General features: G+C 36.5%; 4 protein-coding genes across 11 annotated transcripts in view; 2 read left to right on the top strand and 2 right to left on the bottom strand.

Moving 5' to 3' along the window:
• LOC127837159 (uncharacterized) overlaps positions 1 to 26437 on the bottom strand; it is a 915490-nt gene that overhangs the window by 857445 nt on the left and 31608 nt on the right. The window lies entirely within an intron of this gene.
• The window catches only part of LOC127837163 (uncharacterized), a 768625-nt gene that overhangs the window by 471040 nt on the left and 271148 nt on the right, over positions 1 to 26437 (top strand). For 3 of the 8 annotated variants that reach the window (XM_052364076.1, XM_052364075.1, XM_052364082.1), the window contains exon 4: positions 16015 to 20055. The gene's annotated coding sequence lies outside the window, so the exon portion shown is untranslated. Of the gene's footprint in view, positions 1 to 15107; positions 15287 to 15599; positions 15676 to 16014; positions 20056 to 26437 lie in introns of all 8 variants that reach the window. The other 5 variants (XM_052364080.1, XM_052364081.1, XM_052364083.1 and 2 more) reach the window with 3 other exon arrangements.
• Positions 998 to 23541, top strand: LOC127838287 (uncharacterized). Its single transcript, XM_052365931.1, has 4 exons — positions 998 to 1615; positions 7695 to 10058; positions 12744 to 12878; positions 23381 to 23541. The coding sequence occupies exons 1-4, from the start codon at positions 1042 to 1044 to the stop codon at positions 23539 to 23541; spliced, it is 3234 nt and encodes a 1077-aa protein (XP_052221891.1). The 5' UTR covers positions 998 to 1041.
• Positions 23840 to 26437, bottom strand: part of LOC127837164 (uncharacterized) — a 33974-nt gene continuing 31376 nt past the window's right edge. The window contains exons 13-14 of the mRNA XM_052364087.1: positions 24855 to 24978; positions 23840 to 23864 (exon numbers count right to left, since the gene is read on the bottom strand). The gene's annotated coding sequence lies outside the window, so the exon portion shown is untranslated. The remainder of the gene's footprint in view (positions 23865 to 24854; positions 24979 to 26437) is intronic.

Below are 26437 nucleotides of genomic sequence, written 5' to 3' on the forward strand. Positions count from 1 at the left end.
TTAATAGTTCTGGAGCGCGCTGTAACACGGTCAACAACGAGCAAAATTATAAGCATGTATCCGAAATTTTCACCAAATTGAGAATTGATATTTAACGCACTGCTTGCTTATATAAATTTAAATTTAATTTGTTAATACTTTTAAATAGATATAGCATTAGATTTAATCGCAGATATATATCAAATAACATCTCCGGTAGATGTTTTTTTCATATTAATACTGTTTTTATTGTCCTTACTTCATTATGAAGTAAAATAATACGTCCAACTGGTATTCGTGCGACTTTTCCTTAATTGCGAATCATATTTAACCCATTTGCAATACTTTTGACACATAAAGTATATAGTATATTATGCGATCAAAGATGTCAAATACCTGATCATATCGGTTCTCTTGTATTGTGTTGAGAGCACGTCATCTCAATATGAACTTCTATGCCGATCGTATTTGGTGTTTGGAATACGTAATATTCACGTGAAAATCTGCTAACAAAATTATCAAAGATAACTTTGTATACTGTTGTTAAGCCAGCGATCGTCTGCGAATCATTATTTCTTCAACCAAGCAGAAAAATATCAAAGTAAAATATCAAGTAACAATCACTACATTGTTGAACAGTGTTTTCGTTTACCGAATCAGAAATTTCTAAAACAAAACAAAACAATCAGATGTTACATTTTGTTCCAATTAAAGGTTCATTCAGAGTAAACGTCATCCAATTTAAATTTTATTATACTTGCATATACTCGGTAAGATTTAAAAAAAAATCAACCCGCTAATTTAGAAAAGTAAGTGTAAACGCCACTTATGAACAACTAATGAGCAATACGCGTACAAAAATGTACCTCTTATATCAGCAGAATAATTATTATTATAAGTAGTAATAGTAGTAGTAGTTGTAGTAGAACTAGAAATGGAAATAGAGAAAGTAGTAGTAGTGCTGCTTGTATTAAATATTAATACATAAAATATGATACTCAACTTGATAATTTCAGGTGGACATCGGACTGCAATAGCATTGTTAGGTGAACAACATTGATCATGGGGAATAATTTGAAGAAACGACGATTTATACCAGACAGACAACCGAAGACACCGAAAAGGGAATTAAAAGAAAGTCAACAAGATTCTTCTGCTAAAATTGTGTCAGCAATTGAGACACAAACATCAATTTTGAGTAGCGATATCAAGTCGTCTGAAACCAATCTTGCTGCGCAAATTGCGAAATCCGAAATAGATACACGGCTTACAGTTGAAGGCTATGGACTAGCATTGCAAGAAAATCTACAAGATGGTACTACGGAAATTGTGTCACAAATTAGGAAGCATACATCATCTCTGAATAGCGAATTGAAATCTTCTGAAAACAATATGTCTTCACTCATTGAGAAATCCGAAATATGTACACGACGTACACTCGAAGACACAGAAATGGCTTTAAAAGAAAGTCAACAAGATTGTACTACTGAGATTTTGTCACAAACTGCATCTCTGGGTAGAAAAATTGATCATCTTATGGACGTGACAAAACGTGTGAATGCAGATTGTTCAAAAGACAAAGACATCGAGAATAGAACATCGGCGGGCCAAGACGATTACTTTAAAAAATGCCAGGGTAAGTACAAACGTAATATTTTTTATCCCACTTTTACAGCGAATTCGGTTGATTAAAGCCCCGTTGATTAAATTTCATTTATAATCAACGGCAAGGCTATAATCAATGGCACGAAATGACGTCATCAACTGCCGAACCGGGACTACTTTTTCCCACGCACCTCGTCACCTGTATTTGCCAAGTGCATCAATAATAAAAACACTCAAAAGTTTGTCAATCTTAATGACCTTAAAACAAAGAAAAGTAGCAAAAAAACGTGTTTTTTTGTCATTTATTTTTATTAAAACCTCTAGTATTAGGTAAATTTAACACTATGCAAATAGGTTCTGTTGTTGTAGCTCCCCTTTGAAGAAGTCAGTTCGAGTTGCTCCCCTTTGACCGTAGAAAACAATCGTCTGGACCAAGAAATCCTGTGTTAATTTACAAGCTGTACTCGGATATGTGTCCATCTGATTTTTCTTCAAAGCATCTTTCCAACCTGGCAATACGCACAAATGACACTGCATCCCAGTGGTTCTTGCGTCAACAATTGGGTGTCAACAAGCTAGGTCAGATGCTGAAGGCCATGGCAAAAGACGCCGGCTTTCTCAAGCACAAGAGAATAACGAACCACTCAGTTCGCAAATTCCTGGTCAAAAAACTTCGAAATGCAAACATTCCACCCACTGAAACCATGGCCAAAACAGGGCAAAAAATGTCCAGTCCATAACCAATTATTCCAACATATCTGTTGAACAGCAGCAAAAGTGTTCATTCTTGCTCAGTCCAGTAAATGTAACAATCCAACAGATTCCTCTTGTTCACCTTCATGCACCGAAACTATGACCGAAATGCAGCCTAGACAACCACTGTCTACCGTCGAACAAGTTGATCTTGATGTTCGCCCCACCCAGTCACTTAACCAGCAAATGTCTTTCTCTAGTTCGAACAACTTTGCCTCACAATTCTTTGGTGCCACTTTCAACATTCAAAAAGTATATAATTAGCTTAAATCCAAGTAATCTTTGTTATTTCGTCACGAAATAACCAATATTATAACAAAGAAGCAAATATTGTGCACCTCGTGATCGACTTGATGGTTTGTTATCGAAAGTGAATTGTGTGTGGTGTTAGGCTACGTTGTAAACAAATGTAGTTCCTTGTATATAACAACTTAATGTCATATTGATATCATAAAACTTTAAGATTTGCAATTCAATATGATTAAAATTGTAATTAATAACCCTCGACACTTTGTTACAGAACGATATTCTGATTTAAAAAAAGATTATTTGATCAGCGGTTATTTTTGAAACGCGGAGTAATACACTCGCCTTGGTTACACTACAGTCATTATCAAAGTACGACAAACACTCATGAAAACTTATTTTGTTTAAATAAAAAAAGTTTACTGAATAAAAAGTGGGATAAATAGAATAATAGGTCAGTGTTGATTATAGATCAGGTTTATCATGCTCGGCACGAAAACGAAAAAGCACTCGCCAAGGCTCGTGCTTTTTGTTTTCTAAGCCTCGCATGATAAACCTGATCTATAATCAACACTAACCTATTATTCTCTATATAAACAGTTTTAACTGTTGAATTGTACAAAGGTGAAAAAGAGGCAAGATATTGAGTCTTATGTACGTTATTCATAAGGTAATAAGGTACCCTTAAAGGGACTTGTTTGTATATTTTGATATTTCTGAAAAAAGGGCATAACATATATTTACTAACAAATCTATATTTTTTTAAATAGTTTTCACTACTTTTAATAGCATATATAGTTTTTTGATGACGGCGAAAATGACGGTATGTTATTAAGACGATGATTTGATGCATACTAGTATTTCACAAACTTTAATGATGATGCCACGATAATTTGATGGTGATTATACTATAGTTCGATGAATATTGAGTGTTTGATGCTGACGAAATTGTTGTTTGTATTCGATGGCTCGATGTCTATGACAAGATTGTTCGTTAAGGATAACACTAACTTCAGGCTTTGATGACTAAGACATTATCGTTCGATGACGATGTCAGGATGGTTTCATATCGATGACACGATAGTTTGATTATAATGACGGTTCAAATGGGTTCGGATATTTATTTGATTGGGTTGTTAACGATTATTTCAATGTCCCATTACAAATTGATTAGGTTTCTCGAATATTTGATGACGATGACTCTATGCAAATTATATGAGTGTATGATGGCAATCACATGATGGTTCGATGAAACTGACACGGTGGTTCGATGCTGATGACATATTTATTGAAATTTGAAAAACACAAGATGGTTCGATTACTATGACACAAAGGATTGATCATGATAACGCAATGATTTGTTGACGATAAAATGATGACTTTGTGACGAATACACGATTGTTATGTGACAATGACACGATGGGTTTACGACAACTGATGGTTTGATGACGAACGTACGATTGTTAGGTGACAATGACACGATGCTTTTACGACAAAAGATGGCTTGATAACGAGAACACGACCGTTGGATGGCAGTGACAGGAATGTTTTACGAACAAATGATGATTTGAAGACGAGAACACGATTGTTTTATGACAATTACAGGATGGTTTTAAGACGAATGATGGCTTGAAGACGAGAACACGATTGTTAGGTTACGATTGTTATGTAACAAGGACACGATGCCTTTACGACAAATGATTGCTTGATAACGAGAACACGACTGTTGGATGACAATGGCACAATGGTTTTACGACGAATGATGGCTTGAACACGAGCATACGATTGTTTGGTGACAATGACAGGATGGTTTTGGATGACAATGACACAATGGTTGAATGACAAATGATGTCTTGATAACGAGAACACGACTGTTGGATGACAATGACACGATGGGTTTGTGACGAATGCTGGCTTGAAGATGCGAACACGATTGTTTGGTGACAATGACAGGATGGTTTTACGACAAATGATGGCTTGATATCGAGAACACGATTGTTCGGTGACAATTAAACGATTGTTTTTAGACAAATGATGGTTTTATGACGGCACACGATTGTTGGGTGAGAATGACACACTGGTTTTACGACAAAAGATGGCTTGATAACGAAAATACGATTGTTGTGTGAACATAACACGATGGTTTTACGACAAATGATGACTTAATGGCGAGAACACGATTGTTACATGATAATAACACGATGGTTTTACGACAAATGGTAGCTTGATAACGAGAATACGATTGTTGGATGACAATGACACAATGGTTTTTCGACAAATGATGGCTTGATGACGAGAAAACGATTGTTGGGTGACAATATGGTTTTACGACAAATAATAGCTTGATGACGAGAATACGATTGTTGGACGACAATTGCACGATGCTTTTACGACAAATGATGGCTTGACAGCGAGAACACGATTGTTAGGTGACAATGACACGATGGTTTAACGACGATGACACGATGATTCATCGTATATGACAAGATAGTTCGATGACTACGACGTCTTGACAATAATACGATGTCTATCTTTTTAAATATACCGTATATAGGCGTCGGAACTGTAGCCGCTGGCACCGCGGACGCTTTCCCAATAATTTGTATATTTGTGTATAATATAAAATTGCCGTTCCTAAAAATGAAGTTGTATGCGGCGGGTGCAATAAATACTAACGATTTTAAACCATACATTCACATAGCTTTGCACTGAAATATTAAACACGGCGGTTAATCACCTCTTGTTTGAGATGTATGTATAAACGATACAATGTTTCAGCTTAGACGTTTTTAAAATACACTGAGAATTCGACATTGTAATTAGATTTTATATGTTTTCAACTTATTTCGCATTATTTTTTTAATCGGGCAATGTGTTGCGATTCAGCGATCAATTCTTCATCCAAAAATGTACAGAAACATACATTTCACAGCCCATAATGAAACGTGAAGATCTATATAATTTTATAATTTGTGACTTGGTGGAGTTTTTAAAAGCAAATCGATGTTTTTTCCTGTGTGAGAAGCAAATCTCTTAAAAAACAGGAAGTTGCGCCAATGCACATGTTAAGCTATAATAAAGTGACATATTTTATATCGCGGTTTCTACGTACATGTATTGTATTCCCGGGACTTATGCTGGTTAACCTTATTTAGGCCCCTGGAAATAATAATGATGTCTTCCAACAATACAGAGCAATGTTACTCTGTGTATACGTTATCAACACAACAAAGTGAGTTTGAAACGAGGTGAGCCAGATAATTCTAACGTTTATGGACCCAGTCAGTTGTAAGTTTTATGTGATCAATCATTACCAACATCAACTTATCAACATAACTGCAAGTACATCAACATAATTATAGTGCTAAAATGATCCATTTAATAGAAACCAACAAATGATTCATACGATAGATCTGGTAAAATGCGTGAATAATGTTTTTTTATAGCGGGGTTTGCTACCAACAACACAAGACGTTAAATACACAGTTGTTGGTTTCCACTAACCGGACTGACCCTAATGTTCGGTGCCGATACAACACTTCGTCGCTGTATTGCTAAAGTGCTCTATCTCCATTCAACACTTCGTCGCTGTATTGCTATAGTGCTCTATCTCCATTTTTTTCAAAAATTAGTTTTTTTTCGCTGTGTTCGTAAGAACGAGGTATTTAATATGACGTAATCGGATTTAAGATTCAGTCGTCATAGAAGAAGTTTTACGATTCTATTTTACTATATCCCCCACATTGTTACAAACGGGTGAATGCTGTACTGCACCATCTCCGGGACTTAGAGCAAAGTATAATTCACGCTCAGATTAACCTATCAATTGTCATACATAATAATTGCCATATCGCCATACCTAAAATTGCAAATAACATTTACATATAATTTAACATACAATTATCTAAAGTAATTATTTAATTATATTCATATTCTCCGTTTGCTGATAAACACTCCGGTATATTTTTGTCCACACACGTGCATAAATAAGTGAGAAAATAAAAGTTAAACCTTTAAATGCGTTTTTCTCCAAAAAATAAAAATGTTAGTTATAGCACTAAAGCAATCAAACGATGACTTGTTGTGTGATACTTCAGGCTGTTAGTTATAGCACTAAAGCAATCAAGCGATGACTTGTTGTGTGATACTTCAGGCTGTTAGTTATAGCACTAAAGCAATCAAGCGATGACTTGTTGTGTGATACTTCAGGCTGTTAGTTATAGCACTAAAGCAATCAAGCGATGACTTGTTGTGTGATATTTCAGGCTGTTAGTTATAGCACTAAAGCAATCAAGCGATGACTTGTTGTGTGATACTTCAGGCTGTTAGTTATAGCACTAAAGCAATCAAGCGATGACTTGTTGTGTGATACTTCAGGCTGTTAGTTATAGCACTAAAGCAATCAAGCGATGACTTGTTGTGTGATACTTCAGGCTGTTAGTTATAGCACTAAAGCAATCAAGCGATGACTTGTTGTGTGATACTTCAGGCTGTTAGTTATAGCACTAAAGCAATCAAGCGATGACTTGTTGTGTGATATTTCAGGCTAATACTCCGTTCTTGTTTTTCTAAATTCGATCGTAATTAACAACAATCGGAAAAGTAAAGTACTCATAATTATGAAGAAAATTTAGTTGTTAACCGATATTAAAGAATTATGTCATCGAATGTACTATTTTTTTTGGAAAAAAACCGAAGGATTATAAAAAGGATAACGATAAAAGACCGACTTATCTTAATTGTTTTAATAATAATAATGATAATAATAAAAAATATAATAATAATAATTATTACCATTATTAATATTATTATTATTATTATTATTATTTTTATTATTATTATTATTATTATTATTATTTTGATGATGATGATGATGATGATGATGATGATGATGATGATGATGATGATGATGATGATGATGATGATGATGATGATGATGATGATGATGATGATGATTATGATGATGATTATTTTTTTTATTTTTATTTTTTTTATTTTTTTATTATTATTATGATTATTATGATTATTATTATATTATTATTATTATGATTGTTAACGATTATAAACTGGATGGCGTCATACGTGGAAATAAGGTTTATTTATAATTTTAGATTTTCGTGAACGGTTAATAAAGTTCTATACGACGACGAAGAAAACTGTGTCTGTTTCACCACTGAGGGAGGGTCGTGACAAACCCATCTGGGATGTTTTTGTGCAACCAAAATTGAGCCACGTTACAATAGAGAAAGATGGATCTCGAAAGAAAACGAGAAACTCGGTTGACCAATACAAAGCCTTATTTTATAAAGATGAAATGCTCAGTAGTCGTGTATTTGTTCAAGGAGAGCCGGGGATGGGGAAAACTACATTCCTCACTAAACTGGCTCTTGACTGGTGTGATGCAGTGTCTGAGCACAATCCTGATCACAGGCCTACATTTAGTGATGTCGATACATTGAAGGAGTTCCGGTTTCTCTTTCAAATATCACTACGAGATGCAAAGGAGCAGCGGGAGGTTATAGATATGATTAAAACACAAATTATCGACATGATATACCCTGGTGAAGTAAAACGTGAAGAGACCGTTAAGCTTTTACCACATATCCTAGAACGAGAGACATACATCGTTTCTATGGATGGGCTTAACGAATGGGTTGATCGTTTTAATCAATTTGTTATACCGTTACTTGCACAATGGCATTCAAAGTGTGTGTCCATTATTACATCACGGCCATGGAAAATGGCGGATGAGCGAATCAAAGATTCTGAAATAAAAAAATTAATAGAAGTTGAAGGAATAATTGATACAGAAGAACTAGCAAATAAAATTATAAACAGTCTTCAAACTGGTAATGTGAAGACAACCCCTGAATTCATGAAGTACGTGAACGAATGTCAATTTGGGAATTTGTTGAAGTCACCCTGGCTGCAAACTCTGTTAGTCAATTGTTGGATGAACAAGATGGAATTGAGTGGCTCCTTGTGTGAAATAAATTGTATTTTAATAGACACACTTTTTAAAAATGCACTAGCGGAAAAGGGATATTTTCAAAAAGGAAATTCGTTTCAATGTTTAACAAATACAAGTTTTATTCAGCGGCAGATCAATATTTTTGATGCACTTGCGAATGTTGCATTTAATTGTACGTTTTCATCGAGTAAATCCCCAGTGTTCACCGAACGGGAAGTATTGAATCACATGTCAGAAAAGCAGTTGAAATTTTGTCTTGATGCTGGTGTTTTAACGCAAAGATACAGCTTCAATATAGCAGGTCAGAATGCACAGTTTTCATTTTTACACGAGACTTTACAGGAATTTATGGCTGCCTATCATATCGCAAATTCCAAGCAGGACCTTATAAAACAGTTCCAAACCGGATCTAAATATAATGTTTTAGAGATGAGCCAGACCATAATTTATCTATGTGGACTCGATTGTAAAAAAGCTAATACCTTTATTAATTGTCTGGTTGACGACGAGTTCCTCAAAGCCATAAGCCACGGACTCAGCATGTACATTAAGGGATTTTTTAATCAGGAAAACTTATTAGCATCTCAGGATGACAATGGCACAAAAAGGAACGTTTTAAAATTAAATAATGATAACATGGATTACGACGCACGTTGCTTCGCACTATCAGTCTTGTTCCGGCGCATGATCATTGCTGGATGCATAGAAGCAGCTGCCAGCGGTGAAAAGGAAATTTGCTTGAATTGTAGAGACTTCATATTTAATCAGAATCTTACTGAGTCCGATTCAAATGCGTTAGAACAGCTTTTATTGTACAACTGTGCAGATGTGCGGTCACTTATTGTAGAAAATAATTGTCTACAAATAAGCGAAATATTGACAGTCATACACAAATCCAAACATTGTCTTACACGTGTTATGATAAAAATGACACCGGAAATAAGTAAAGCATTACATCATACGAGCATACGGGAGCTGAACTGTATCGGACAATTTGACGTATCATCATGTTCCTATGTTCTGCCGTCCCTGTCTCAATTAACATATTTGAGAATAGAAGACACAAGCTTTTTGCAAGACATAGCTCTTCCTGAAACAATACAAAACATTGCATTGTCGAAATGCGAATGTTCATCTGAATGGCTGTGCAGCTTGTTGATCACGCTCTCTTCATTAGATCATCCTGTCGAGTGTGATCTGTGGGATGTTGTATTGCAGTTAAGTGAAGACATCCGTGGAAACGAAGCGCATACACATATATCGGACTTGCGATCTCAAATACTGTCACATGACATGTCCAATGTTAAGATATTAGTGGAAAATGACAGTAAGGAACTGTTTGAAATATTACGCGATACTAGTATTGGGATCCTTGACCTGAGGACGGCTAATTGTGCCTCATTAGCATCCGAGATTCTTCACACGCTGAATAAGCTAACTAAGCTTTATTTGTGGGGAACCTATACGGGTAGATGTGATCTGAGACTGCCTGCGTCATTGCAATGTATTTGTCTCTGGGAAAGCGAGTGTTCATCTGAGTGGCTGTGCAGCTTGTTGATCACGCTCTCTTCATTAGATCATCCTGTCGAGTGTGAGCTGTGGGATGTTGTATTGCAGTTAAGTGAAGACATCCGTGGAAACGAAGCGCATACACATATATCGGACTTGCGATCTCAAATACTGTCACATGACCTGTCCAATGTTGAGATATTCGTGAAAAATGGCAGTAAGGAACTGTGTGAACTATTACGTGATACTAGTATTGGGATCCTTAACATGAGGACGGCTGATTGTGCCTCATTAGCATCCGAGATTCTTCACACGCTGAATAAGCTAACTAAGCTTTATTTGCGGGGAACCTATACGGGTAGATGTGATCTGAGACTGCCTGCGTCATTGCAATGTATTTGTCTCTGGGAAAGCGAGTGTTCATCTGAGTGGCTGTGCAGCTTGTTGATCACGCTCTCTTCATTAGATCATCCTGTCGAGTGTGAGCTGTGGGATGTTGTATTGCAGTTAAGTGAACACATCCGTGGAGACGAAGCGCATACACATATATCGGACTTGCGATCTCAAATACTGTCACATGACCTGTCCAATATTGAGATATTAGTGAACAACGGCAGTAAGGAACTGTGTGAACTATTACGTGATACAAGTATTGGGATCCTAGACCTGAGGACGGCTAATTGTGCCTCATTAGCATCCGAGATTCTTCACACGCTGAATAAGCTAACTAAGCTTTATTTGTGGGGAACCTATACGGGTAGATGTGATCTGAGACTTCCTGCGTCATTGCAATGTATTAGTCTCGTGGATGTCAAATGTTCACCTGAATGGCTGTGCAGCTTGGTGATCATGCTCTCTTCATTAGATCATCCTGTCGAGTGTGAGCTGTGGGATGTTGTATTGCAGTTAAGTGAAGACATCCGTGGAAACGAAGCGCATACACATATATCGGACTTGCGATCTCAAATACTGTCACATGACCTGTCCAATGTTGAGATATTCGTGAAAAATGGCAGTAAGGAACTGTTTGAACTATTACGTGATACTAGTATTGGGATCCTTAACATGAGGACGGCTAATTGTGCCTCATTAGCATCCGAGATTCTTCACACGCTGAATAAGCTAACTAAGCTTTATTTGTGGGGAACCTATACTGGTAGATGTGATCTGAGACTGCCTGCGTCATTGCAATGTATTAGTCTCCAGGAAGGCGAGTGTTCATCTGAATCGCTGTGCGGCTTGTTGATCACGCTCTCTTCATTAGATCATCCTGTCAAGTGTGAGCTGTGGGATGTTGTATTGCAGTTAAGTGAAGACATCCGTGGAGACGAAGCGCATACACATATATCGGACTTGCGATCTCAAATACTGTCACATGACCTGTCCAATATTGAGATATTAGTGAACAACGGCAGTAAGGAACTGTGTGAACTATTACGTGATACAAGTATTGGGATCCTAGACCTGAGGACGGCTAATTGTGCCTCATTAGCATCCGAGATTCTTCACACGCTGAATAAGCTAACTAAGCTTTATTTGTGGGGAGCCTATACGGGTAGATGTGATCTGAGACTGCCTGCGTCATTGCAATGTATTAGTCTCGTGGATGTCAAATGTTCATCTGAATGGCTGTGCAGCTTGTTGATCACGCTCTCTTCATTAGATCATCCTGTCGAGTGTGAGCTGTGGGATGTTGTATTGCATTTAAGTGAAGACATCCGTGGAGACGAAGCGCATACACATATATCGGACTTGCGATCTCAAATACTGTCACATGACCTGTCCAATGTTGAGATATTCGTGAAAAATGGCAGTACGGAACTGTTTGAACTATTACGTGTTACAAGTATAGGGAGTCTGATCGTTACCGCTACTGATAGTTGTACATTGGAAACAATTATGCGAAGAAAGATGAGCATGTTAAAAAAGATTAATTTACTTGGAACTTATTTGACACACTTTGAATATGATTTACCAGAATCCCTAGAGTCGATGTATTTACAAGGTGGGAAGTGCTCATTGGAATTGTTGTACAGTGTCTTAATCAAACTGGCTCCAATAAAACACCATGTGCGATTAGACGTGGACTGCTTCGTGATATCGAGTTATGAAACCTGTGCAACTACTTTAGACGATTGCGTAATGCAATCGGAATGTTCAACAAATGTTAAAGCTGATGTTAATGATAGTTCGAATACGAATGTGTCTGATTTACATAAACAAATGGTGTCATGTGACATGTCGAACATTGAACTACGCGTCTTAAAATTCCATAAAGAGCGGTTTGAAATGTTGCGAGGCACGAGTATCAGAAGCGTGCAGCTTCAGGCTTTTGACGATGTTTCACTGACATTTGTGACACAAAACACGTTACCAGCGTTTACAGAAATTCGATTACAAGGGACTTACTTGAATGATTTTAATCACACATTACCATCGACTCTTCAATTAATTATTTTAGAAAAAGGATCTTGCTCATCAGATTGGCTGTACAGTTTGATGTTAAAACTTTCAACGCTTAATCATGCAGTGCGCGTCTTCTTAGATGAATACGTCGTTTTACAGAGGCGAGAGGCGATTGAAAAAGACCCCGAACTGCTAATGCGAGGTGCAGATTTGTCAAGTGTTCAGTTGGAAGTATTTAAGGATTGCCCTGGATTGTATGAAACATTACCCACAGTGCATATAACCAGTCTGAACATAACTAAAATAGAACACACCGACCTGCTTTCACAGACACTGCCCCATCTCAACCACTTGCAGCAGCTAAGGATTTGTTTGAACAAGTATGATATGGAGATGAAACTGCCAGAATGTATCAAGTATGTGTTTATAATTTATAAAAAAGTGTCCCCATCATCACTGCAACAATATGTAAATAATCTGTCTACTATCAAACATGGTGTACAGTGTAAACTGCTGTTCCGTGTGGAAGAGAATGACGATGAATATACGAGAATCAAGCAAGACGTTTGTGAATTAAAATCAGTTAATGTCCAACATTTTGAAATTGTCAACAACAAGGGTACTGCTCGTAGAGCTGCTGCTCTTACACTTTCTGCTACTGCTGATGATTGCGATGACGATTATGACAAACGTTTACTCCGATGGGAGGGAGAATACGTTGATTCAAAACCATGGATTCACTATTGTAAAATTCGTCTGAACATTTTGTACACAGACGCCTGTGGAGTGAGTTCTTAAACTCGTGCGTTTTCAACGTATCGTGTTATTTTATCGTTTGTTGTAGCAACTTTAAAAGGGATACAAAGGTGTATAATATATTGTGTAAAATTGTATTTTCTAGTGATAAAGTCTGTATTTTATTTTCGTATTTTTGCTACAAAAAGGTTTGCTAATCGTACATTTATTAAAAAAAAAATACAAAAGTTTTATTTTTGAAAATGTATGCGTTTGAGCTAAGTCAAATGTGACAATATGTAAGTTGGAAATATACTTACCCGTATTATTATACAAAATTAATTAAATGTAATTCTCATAATGAAATAATCAAAAAATTTAATGATAATATATGAAATTCAAACGAGTGTGCATGAAACCAAATTGTCAAACTTTAACATGATACAAAACCAAGGCCATTAAACAACACAAAAAACAAGGCCATTAAACAACACCAAGAAATTCTTGATTAAAATGCGTCATTTACTTAAAAGACTTGTTTGTGCATCGTGCTTTAAACCGTGGTCATCATCCCGGGCAACAAATTAAGGAGCAAAGGAGTCAACCAATGGTTGTCATTGGCATAATCAAGTAATCAGCCCAAAGAATGGTCGCCAACGTTGGCAACTACGCTTAAGTTATCTATCGGGTTACCACGTCGAAAGCGCAAACAACGGTCAGCAGTGCCACTCATGGCCATCTCGCGGGTTAGCAAGTTAGTAGCTTAAACCATTGACCTAACGCGGAATTGCCTGATCAGAAGCGCAAACAACGTTCGTCGAACTATTTATCTAGTGAGCAGCGCAAACTAATCTCGACATTGCGGGTAACCAAGTCAGAAGCGCAAAACAGTAGTAATCCCTGGTAATACCGTCAACACCCCAAACAAATGGTCATCATCTCGGATTATGCCGTCAGCAACGCACACCATGGTCGTCATCGTGGGTTATACCGTCAGTAGCGCACACCATGGTCGTCATCGTGGGTTATACCGTCATCAACGCACACCATGGTCGTCATCACGGGTTATACCGTCAGCCGGGCACACCTTGGTCGTCATCGTGGGTTATACCGTAAGTAGCGTACACTCTGGTCGTCATCGTTGGTTATATCGTCAGCAGCGCACATACTGGCCATCATCGCGGGTTATACCGTCAATAACGTACACACTGATCATCATCGCGGGTTAAACCGTCAGCAGCGCACACATTGGTCATCATTGCGGGTTATATCGTAAGTAGCGCACACCCTGGTCGTCATCGTGGGTTATACCGTCAGCAGCGCACATCCTGGTCATGATCATGGGTTATACCGTCAGCAGCGCACACCATGGTGATCATTGTGGGTTACACCATCAACAACGCACACCCTGGTCATCATCGCGGGTTAAACCGTCAGCAGCGCACACATAGGTCATCATCGTGGGTTATACCGTCAGCAGCGCACACACTGTTCATCATCGCGGGTTTTTACCGTCAGCAGCGCACACCATGGTCATCATCGCGGGTTTTACCGTCAGCAGTTCAAACAATTGTCGTCATCGTGATGTTATCCGTCAGTAGCCCAAACTATGATAGTCATTGCGGGATTAACCGTTAGAAGCGCACACAATTTTCGTCATCAAGGGTTTTACCGTCAGCACCGTAAACAACGGTCGTCATCGTGTGTTCAACCGTCAGCAGCGCACGCCATTTACGTTATCGAAGGTTATACCGTCAGCAGCGGACACCATGATCATCATCGCGGGTTATACAGTCAGAAGCGAACACCATTTTTGTCATCGCAGCTTATACCGTCAGTAGTGCACACCATTTTGTCATCGCAGGTTATACAAAAGCACCGCTCACCATGAACATCATCGCAGGTTATAACGTAAGCTGTGCTAATCATGGTCGTTATCGCGGGTAGTAACGTAAGCAGTGCACAGCATGATCGTCATTGCCTTCGCAAAGTAAGGTCCACGTCGCGGGATGCAAAGTCAATAACAAAAATCATGGTCATCATAGCGATGTTTCCAAGTCAGCGCCGCTCGTTTGCTCAAAGGTATTTGTGCCATTTAAATTGAAATCTTTGCATATATATCTTAACGTGATTGTTTTCATTGTCCAGTTTCAAGTTTATTCAAATGAATAACCCATTCAAACGATATGCTCAATTGTAATCAATACGATGTGATTAAAATCAGCGAACTGAAATCGAGTTAAGGGTCATACATATCATTAACATTTCATAATCTACACAGAAATAGGATTAGGTTTTAAATTATGTATGAATATGTATGCAACAGTTTCAGAATAGGTCATTTATGATTGAAACTCGAATAACATTGATTTAATTTTGCACGTTTTCTTTTTAGCTGCAAGAACGTGCGTCATTGAGCCCGTAGTTTCTAAGATTCACAAGAGCAGGAACGACAACTCTGCAGTTAGATTGTAAGGGAAGTCAATAATGTTAGTCTACATCTTGTGAAACGGCGTCAGTTTTTGATGTCATTATGGAATAGATCCTGCAATAATTTATAAATACACCCAATTTATATTGATTTCATAATATAAATACAAATTTAAAATGCAATATTTAACCGTCTTAAAGACAAACAATAAAGTAAAAGTATATAACAAAATGTGTTTGTTCCGGTAAACTAACAGTTCTCGTTTACTCGTACTCAATGTATAAAATGAATAATAAATTTATAAATTTGTCCAAAAAGCCTTGTTGTATACATTCGAAATATCGCCTCTTTGATTGTTTTTTCTATTTAATTTGAGCAGGTGCTCCGCCGTGGTCTCAGGAGTACAATTAATAAGAAGTGTCAAGGGACCCTGATTGAGGATGTAATACCGCACCAAGAATAAGAATCACCGCACGTTTTACTGCACTGTGTCAAGGGACCCTGATTGAGACTGTAATACCGCACCAAGGATAAGGCTTTCTGCACGTTTTACTGCCATGTGTCAAGGGACCCTGATTGAGGATGTCATACCGCATCAAGGATAAGGCTTGCACTGTATTAAGGGACCCTGATTGAGGATGTAATACCGCACCAAGAATAAGGCTCACCGAAAGTTTTACTGAACTGTGTCAAAGGACCCTGGTTGAGGATGTAATACCGCACCAAGAATAAGGCTCACCGCAAGTTTAACTGCACTGTGTCAAGGGACCCTGATTCAGGACGTCATACCGCACCAAGAATAAGGCTCACAGCAAGTTTAACTGAACTGTGTCAAGGGACCCTGATTGAGGATGTACCAACGCACCAAGAATAAGGATCACCGCACGTTTTACTTCACTGTGTCAAGGGACCCTGATTGAGGATGTAATACCGCACCAAGAATAAGGATCACCACACGTTTTACTGCACTGCCTGTTTCGTTCTAGTCTGTATTGTAACGTGGTATCCCAGCGATGGAGAAGAAAACCAGCTCTGCTGTACATACTAGTGAACGTTTAAGGAGCAGGTTATCCATGTCTTGATGGTTTCTTCCTGTTTCCGATGACTGCAGTCAGCGCCAATACTTTCTCATCATGAAGCGTTCATTGAACTTGGTAATTTTTATTTAAGTTTTGTCGGGATTTGATTAACGCTTTATTTTGTACCGTTATTATTTACGTAAAGCACGATATTTTACACTGTTAATTCGTAATGTTGATAGACACTTTCGTATATGATTTACTACACGATAACATTTGACAATCGTTTGTGGATGTTTTTTTGGGTTTCCAAAATAATTTATATCTGTAAATATAAAGCTGAAAATAGCGGTATTGGTTCACTGTGTAAGTCATTTAGAATAACAAAAGTGTAACTATCTTATTCAAATTACGTTTTCACGTCGATATTTTTCGTATTATCTTTATGCAACTCTTTTTCCTATGTTTCACATTGAAGAGATCCCGCAACGCAATATACATAATGATGCACGTGCATAGTGGTATAGCTGCATTTGTAAATAATTTGTTTGCACATGTATATTTGTTTTGTTTTTTTTACAGCGGTTAAGGCAAAAAATGTTTTCATTTTCCGTGTGACCGCCATGGTTATGGTTTTGATTTTGTATAGTTCAGATATTACCATTTGCCTCGTGAATTGATGTAAATAACATAATATTATTTCATTTTATTTCCTCCTTTCGAATGATCTTGCAAATACCTTGTACTGATATTAAATAACATGCACATAGAATGTAAATGCATTCATGCATAAATAGTGTTGTTGTACATACATATTTTTATAACCTGTTTGCAAGAATATTCATTTCACATTTAATTTCAACCTACTATTGTAAGTCGATTAATGCAAACATAATGATCGATTCAAGTTCGAAGAAACTGTTCTGAATACTGTAAAATATTATTTGCTCAGATTTATGCCATTATAAGAGTCAATTCAATAATGCAGAAATGGTTCTTATGATTATATTATTGATACGAAATACACACTAGTTCTTGAAATTTCAAACCAATATAAAAATCACAAAATGTACTTATAGTACATGCATTTTTAACGCATTTCATAGTAAAAATCCATCGTGTTAAGTACAATTATTTTAATGATAATAATCATTCTTTTTTTAATTCATAAATGACGATGGAACGTTACTTTATAAATATAGATTTTCTTCAAATATAACAAAACGTAGATGTATTATATAATGTCTTTAATTTGTTGTTTGTGCTAATATAATTGTTGTTTTACGGGTTGTAAATACGCTGCAATGTAAGAATCGATCAGTACAGTATGGTATGCTAACGTGGCATATGACTGCTTCTATTGACCGAACATATAAACATACCGCTATAGCCTTATTGTAAGATTGCTTAAGAAGCTCTGTAAGCAACAACGCAGTTCGCGATTTAATCGTATCATATGTTTAAGTTCATTATATAATCGAACTTATTTCATTTATATAAATGTTTAGCATGTCAAATATCGTTTCGGCGAATGATGCTTTACACTATGCAAAGAGCCATTTAAATTTATTTGCCGAATATATATATATATAAATTAAGTGTGTATTTGTGTGGTTATCTCTCCGAAATTCCGTCTGTAGTACAATATGATGTAAAGCTATTATTTTAATGTCAATGAACATTTATCGTTGAATTAATGTATTGTTCAATGCACGCTATCAATTAATTGAACGTGGAACTGTTGATTGAAATTAAGACGAGTCATCATGAAATCATTAAATTGTGTTTAACAAAACAAAGCGTACATTAAATGAATGTGAGTGCGTTGCTAACATTTTCTAAATACTATTGTTGACTTAACCAGGAAGCTAATGACAAAATGTTGTTTTACAAACTTGCATTTAACAGCACATTATTGCTCTTTTCTCAGTGTACAGACTATAATGTTGATATGTATTGTAAACCTGTAACGGAAGGACATGTTGAACGCTCGTAAGTGTATATGCTATTTCACCAATGCCTTCGTTGTACACGCTATGTATGAATATTAAGTAATGATATTATAATGTAGTTGGTATACATTACATTTAATTGTTTTCTTTTTGAAATATTAATGATGTTATTTTTGCTGTTGTTTTTGTATTACTGTTGTGATTTTACAGTAATTAATTAAACACTGTTCAAATGCATCATGACATGCCTTTTAAACATATAGGGCAATGTTTGTACCGGTTTAAATTTTAGTCTTCAATACTATATCTTACGTTGTCCATACGTATGCTAGTACCCGTAACTATGTAACGCTAAGTCTTTTTATTCTGTATAATATAAGGTATCCTTATTTCGGAAAGAAACGCTTTTACTAATTGTACAGCAATTTGGGCATATGTTATGATAGAAACCGGCTATGTATTGACCTGATGTTAGTTATGCTTACATAGTAATGAATGTATGAAAACAATGTTTTGTAATATTGCTTGTCCATAATATCTCGTTTTTACAAAACAATGATATACTAGACGGTTACCTTTTTATATTTGTAAATGTTGCATGTGTGTTTTGTTTATTTATTTATCAAAATATTAGAGTACTAACCTGCCAGTTGAGTCGAACAAGTTAACGATACACGTCTATTATTGCAAGTTACTTGTTCAAAACTGGGACTAAGTTAATGCAGAGTTGTAGTATCATAGCCAAACATATTAGATTTAGCTCACCTGAGCAAAATATGATCATGGTAATCTTGTGTGATCGTGGTTTGTCCGTTACGCGTCGTGCGTCGCCCATCGTATGTCATCAGTCATACATACAACATATACGTTGTTAAAACTATTAGTGTGCCATATTAAGTTACTTAATTCTTCATGAAAGTTGGTCAGAGCATTTGTCAAAATTATATCTAAGCCGAGATCAAAACTTAACGGTAGTCATGTTGGGTTAAAAGTAGCTTACTGTCATATTGGAAAAAACGCTTGTCAACACATAAAAAGTTACATTAAGGTAGAATCTTCAAGAACTTTTGTCAGAACATTTGTTCTAGTGACGTCTTGGCTTTGAGTGGCAATGGTTCCTGTTGGTCGAAAAACATGGCCCCCAGGGAACGTGGCAGTTTTTCCTTATTTCGCTTTCATGTGATCTTGTTAATACTCTAGATGCCACAGGAGTAGTCAAATCGTCAAGAACATTTGTTGTAATGATATCTCGGCCGAATGGGACATGTTTTCCGATGCTATGAAAAACATTGCCGCCAGTTTTCCTTATGTTGCTAAGTGTAACATCGTTAAGACTCTATTGGTCACAACTAAATCCACTTTTTATGAAACTGGATGAGAATATTTGTCCCAATGAAATCTCGGCTGAGTTTGAAACTGGATTACGTAAGTTTAAAAGTTGGTCACCAGGTCAATATTAAAAAAGCTTGTTAATATTCTTAAAGCCATTGTTTTCCCAATCTTTCTTAAACTTGGTCATATATGTGTTCTGATTATATCTCAGCGGGCTTCGGAAATGGTACCGTCCGTTGAAAAATATTGTGGACATGAGGTAAGGGAGCTTCCTTTTTATGGCTATCGTGCAACCTTTTATTAGTAACAGTTTTAATCACATCTGTCCTTATGATATATTGGCCGAGTTCTTGTCAGGTAAAAACTTAGGTCACAACGTAAAAAAAGCTTTAGAAGTCAAATATCAAGAAGAATCATCAAGAAACTTGATCAGAACATTTGTTCTTATAAAATTCTCAGCCACGTTTCAAAATAAAAGGATGTATGCACATTTTATATTCACGTTTTGTAAAACACGTGTATTATTCTGAACTCCACCTTCTCAAAATAGTTTAGTTTTTTAAATCTCAAATGTTTGGAAAAAGACTGATAAATCACAAGGTTAGCGTGAGCTACGACATGAGAATATGTGTCGCACATAAACACGGACATACTTAGAGTACAGACGGAAATGAAATGATTGTTTAAGCTGTAAGCGACAGTGAACGCTCAAGTCGTTATTCATGGTGTTTCTTCAGAAACATGGTATTGAATAAGCTAAACATTTTAAGTATAACATGTGATGGATCAGATGAACGTATTATGTCTTGAATAACGACTTGATCTATACTTAATAACATTCATACGTGTAATGTTTGTCTTTACGCAAGTCTTAAGAAATGAAATCATATGTGAAATGATACAACAATGTTATAACCAAATATTTTAATTTTAAATTTGATAGTTAAAATGACAAGATGGCCTCTCGTATTGATTTTTATTTCACTGTTAAGTGATATTGTTAGATTAAATAATTGTTTATTACAAAACTCTATGTATTGAAATCGATGCTAGTAAACAAACGTTAATTGGCATAATGAATTACATATAATATGTATATGGAATTTTTATGACATCATATAAACAAGTTATTTACATTGTATTCTGTATGTCATCGTATGTTGAGACTTGATTCTAGTAAGAGTATTTATTATTCACCAGAACAACATTCTGCATTAAGTATTCAACAAACACACACATCAGTGAATAAATGACTAGTAAAAATGAAAAAAAGTTTTTATTGTTATTATATTGATCAGTGTCAACAACCCAGAAATAGTATTGCAATGAATGTTTAGGGCAAACGTGTGTCATTAACATGAACACGCAAGACATCTTTCACACTGGCGAATCAGTTGAAAAGTAAATAAGCGGATTTGATATATATTGTTTGGGATCCTAACGCAATCTTTATATTCCAAGCATCATCATCAACAATAACAACATAATCTTAATATTGATGATAATGATGATGATAATGATGACGACGACGACGATGATGATGATTATGACGATGACGACGATGATGATGATTATGATGACGATGGTGATGATCATAATGATGATGCATATTCTGCTGCTGATGGTGGTGATGTTGAGGAGCAGCATGATGATGATGATGATGATGAAGAAAAAAAAGAAGAGGAACAAGAAGATGATGATGATGGTGGGGGTCGTGATGATGATTGTTATTGTTGATTTTATTATTATTATGATTATTATTATAATTATTATATGATCATCTTCTTCTTCTTGTTTCTAACTGCGATATCTTGAACATGTATATTACAGAGCCTGGGCCTTTCAAAGATTGATTCCTGTTACATGGTATTATAATTATCTTTTCGAACGTTTACCTTTAAATATTACAATACCAACATAAGATCAAATTGCACCAGTAATGCCGGCTTTTTGGATGCAAAAGCAGGGTTGTATTTGCTGATTGTTTTACTGCATTTAACGCATTTTGTCGAAAACAGCATTTTTTTCATAAAGCTTTTTTTAAGTATATTAAATAGTAAAAAATTGAAGTAAAAATGTGACTTCGAGATTGTAAACGAAGTTTTACTAAGGCCATATAAGGTAAAATGCCCAGGTTTGAAGCAACATCCAAGTGTTTCATTATAAATAGGGACTTAATCACTATGCCAGTTAAAAAAGTCGCACTAGTTTTCCAGCGTCGTGGGTTCGAGTTCCAAACGTGCAGAACTTAAGTATCAAGCACTTTTAAAAATACTCAGGTATTTTAAACTGTATGGTTGAATCGCAAATATTTTGGTGCGTTAGTTTTATCATCATCACCATCATAATCGCCATCATCATCATGTTTTTCCTCATCATCTTCATCATTATCATCATCACATCACATAATCGCCATCGTCATCATCTTCATCATTATCATCATCGTCATAATCATCATCACATCAGCAGCAGCATTTTCTTAACACTTATCGCTGGGGGAAATTAGAGGCTAGACTATTCATTAAGTTTTTTTCATCTTCGCTAAATGCCCAAGTTTATAATTCGAACTATGCAAGTTTAAAAATGATCATCGGTTTCTTCGGTACAAAGATCTAACCAATGTTCAAGATGATTGCACACAAAAGATGTTGTTTCTGGTGTAACCCCTAGTTTTGCACAGTTTTCAATAAAGCCATAAAACATAATCTGCCAGACACTAATGCAGCCTGATTCTCGCAGGTAATGGACTAGGTCAACAAGCCCAAGCTGTACGATGCAATCTGCCTAAAATAAGGCACTTGTAATCTTAATCTGATATTGAAAATAACACCGATGTCAACGCAGATGCAAGTACAGTAGGCAAGCTTTTGATGGTTAAAACACGAGACTTCTTCTAATAGACAACAATAACAGTAATGTACAAAAAAGCTATTTATTTTTAAGCGTGTTCTAATCATGAAACTTAAACACTCATTATCATGTTTGAATGATGTAGCAACATTTAAAACATATCAATGGCAAACAGAAATCTAAGAACAATTTCTAAGGGAATTCTCATATTAAAAAAACTTGATTACTAAGTATTAATAAAAGACATTCAATCTTATTCATTTGTTTCAATCATAACTGTTTATTACTTTGTAAAATCACGAGCATGAGGGGCTTTGTTTATAGAAACAAATGTATTTCAGATAAAGCCTTGCTTGTATTTCCATTATGTGTTTGTCTTAGCCCTTAAAGCTGAGTTTCCAATAGTCAAAGGAGATCACAATCTTTTAGCTTCTTTTGAAATGTTTACACCAAATCCCATGCTTAACATTAAAATGGACAGGAAACAATATTCTGAAACAATGACAGCTATCAGACAACACTAGTTCAATCATTATTTTGTCCTATAATATGAACATCGCAATACTAGCTTAACTATGTTTGCACTTTTCAGGGGTCGGCGGGGAGTCCGCTATCGGCAAATCCTTCATCACGACATTCTCAACGTCGGAATGCTTCGGCAAAGTCGCTTTATCCACTCGCAGGAACCTTCCGTACGGCCCGGAGTGTGTCCGCAGAAGCTTCACAATCTCCTGCCAGTCCAGCTTGTCGTAGAATATCAGGTACGGCTGCCCCTGATGCTAGCGGACGTCAGGGCGAAGGTTTTTCTCACGGCCGTACGAACGAAGTTCTCGCGATTCAACGAGCTCGATACCCGGACCGAACACCACCTCTCGCAAATCCCTCTGCTTGGAGATTTTCTCATCCAGCGTCATTGTGAGAGCTTTCATGATGAACGAATTCGGAAGGCGATTGCCTTCCTCGTCTGTTTTCATGATCGGCTCTTCCCCGACACTTTCTTTACGCATTTTTTCCGCTTTCTCTTTGATGCTCTCGTACAAGATCCAGTTCAGCTGGTCATCGGGCCGTTGCGACATCTGAAAGTAATTTGTGTTTATTTAGTTCAAGCCTATTTATTTTAGCTTTATTGCATCAAAAGCCGAAGGCTTTTTGAAATTCTTTCCAGTCTGTTGCTGGGTTTAACCAGTACTTGGTGTGTTAAAATGAGATTTAAAGAACACTCCCACAGATGAGATCTAGCCCTTCACCTCCAAGTCGCTAGGGGAACACCATATCTACTAAGCCACGACAACTTTTGTGTTCCTTTGTACGTAACCTTGTTGTAAAACTAGTATTTTCAATCAAGATAACAAATACCCCGCAATAACTTATTTCAAGCCGGCGCAAAACTTAAGTATTAGTAGAATTAATCTAAAATAGCTATCGCTCGCTTGTTCACTTTCTTCCACACAAAAGCAAAAAGCTAAACGATGAGTCAATGCATCATATTCAAAATTCAAGGGCACATACCACAGCAACAAAGCGTGTTACATAAAAAAAAAATCTCTTACAATTACAAAAAGTATTAACAATGCTCCTTATAGGTTTTGTTTCAGTACACAGAAAAGTGACAGAATCGTTTGGAACACAAAGTATACATATACATTGATGATACATATGCAAAATTTGCCTAAGCTCATGGGCACATAACTCTGAAAATAATATGGAACCAAACATGAAACAAAAACTAATGTATAATAATATTACATCACATATAACTGATACATTTCACATATGACTAAACATATTGACTAAAACTTTTTCCATAAATCGGATTTGCAGGGTTGTGATTTAAGAACCACAACAGGGGAGGAAACTGCCCCTTCCCTTTTAATTCAATGAAACTCTTCATTTGTATATGGATCCAGCAATGTTAAAAACTATTTGTAACAAGTGTGACATCGAAAAATCAAATGTATGGATGAGAACACCCCTGGATTTGACAGGCATTGAGTTTGGATAACAGAACTGACCATCATCATGCACTTTTTTATGCAAGCTTTTTTCCTCAGGATTCATATACTTACGCACAACACTTCCTGGGTTTCGTACAGTTTAAAAAGGGCGTCTGCACAGGCTAGATTTCTTGCAGCTACCTTGTTGGAGCCATAGCTTTCCCCCATCAACTGCTTCTGTATGCTAACCATGCATCTGCAAATACACCATACACTGAGTATGTTTTTTTCCTACTATTTAGGGAATGTGGCCAGAATGCTTTGCATTCGGAACAATCGAGTCGTTAGATGTCAAGTGTAAAAGCAAGCTTTTTTGGAGGCAAATCTTTTGATCTGAAATATGAGAATCTTAAGACATTCATCTCTCAACAGCTGAAGTGTCCAACAATGGATTATGCTTCAACATATAACTATGTTCAGTAAAATACAGCCACTAAGTCTTAGGTTATTAAAAGATGGTCAAATAACTTTTAAGTTTAAACAAGAGATTGCCAAGCAATATGGTCCCCTACCAGTGAAACTCCAACATTGTCAGATTTCTTATATTTTTTATATTTGTTGCCATACCAACCTGAATTCTTGACGTAGGAACAAAATGAAATGATGTGCATAATCTCCATATTGCCATCTATCCACGTTTCAAGTTTCATGAAAAAATATGAAGAACTTTTATAGTTATCGCAGCATCCAGAAAAGTGTGACAGACAGACTGACAGACAGAGCACCCTCCATTTTCACCGGTAGGGGACAAACATACCCACCTTTTGAGCAATGACCCATGATCACAAGTAACTTGAGATAAAATATCTTTGTACGTATGAACAATCTTGAAGCAATAAACTGACCATCTTCTGAGAAATGACCCATGATCAAAAGTAACTTGGGATAAAATAAATTTATATGTATGAACCATGTTTAGATAACATCTGAATTCTGCACATTATCCATGCCATTTCAGCACAATTTTTCCGTACCGAAGTTGGTAAGTGTGTAAACCTTTGATCTTTTTTAAGCATCAGTGACCTTGACCTTGATCCAAAATGCAACTCCATGCTAGCTAGGCATGTCAGCTAGAGATAGGAGTCAATGCATGCAATCACATACCAAAAAACACATCCAAGGGGCATGCAGATATGTAGTTGTTGAATGCACAAACTTAACAAAGAATTTCATTTTGTAACCTTCATGCAAATCTTAACCAGACTTTCATTTGTACAAAGGGGGGCGAATTTCAGCAAAAAAGCTGGTCACAGTTTCAGGATTGGTTGGATATTGACAGGAAAGACCTTGAACACTTATGCAACACTTAATTTCAATATCTGTAGTAACAAGAGCTGTCACCATAGGATGACTTATGCACCCTATAAACGCTTGATAGCAGTTATGAGCTTTTCTCAAAACCTTAATGCAGACTTCGAAACGCGGACCCTAAGTTAAAGGTCATGGTCACAGGGGTCAAAATTTGTGTGCGTATGGAAAGGCCTTGTACATATACACATGCATGCCAAATATGAAATTGCTATCTGAAGCGACATACAAGTTACATAGAAGTTATGAGAATAATTTCGAAACCTAAACGCACACAGTCAGAGACAGACGGACGGACAGTCAGATCACTATATGCCCTCCTTCGGGGGGATAAAAAGATGTCAAGA

The sequence above is a fragment of the Dreissena polymorpha genome, chromosome 7, assembly GCF_020536995.1.
Source record: "Dreissena polymorpha isolate Duluth1 chromosome 7, UMN_Dpol_1.0, whole genome shotgun sequence".
In the NCBI taxonomy this organism is placed as follows: Eukaryota; Metazoa; Mollusca; class Bivalvia; order Myida; family Dreissenidae; genus Dreissena; species Dreissena polymorpha.

Coding starts and splice junctions, on each gene's coding strand:
- LOC127838287 (XM_052365931.1), top strand. CDS start 1,042: ATGGGGAATAATTTGAAGAAACGACGATTTATACCAGACAGACAACCG. Junction 1,616..7,694: donor TTACTTTAAAAAATGCCAGG/GTAAGTACAAAC, acceptor TTATAATTTTAG/ATTTTCGTGAACGGTTAATA. Junction 12,879..23,380: donor GGAGATGAAACTGCCAGAAT/GTATCAAGTATG, acceptor TGCACTTTTCAG/GGGTCGGCGGGGAGTCCGCT.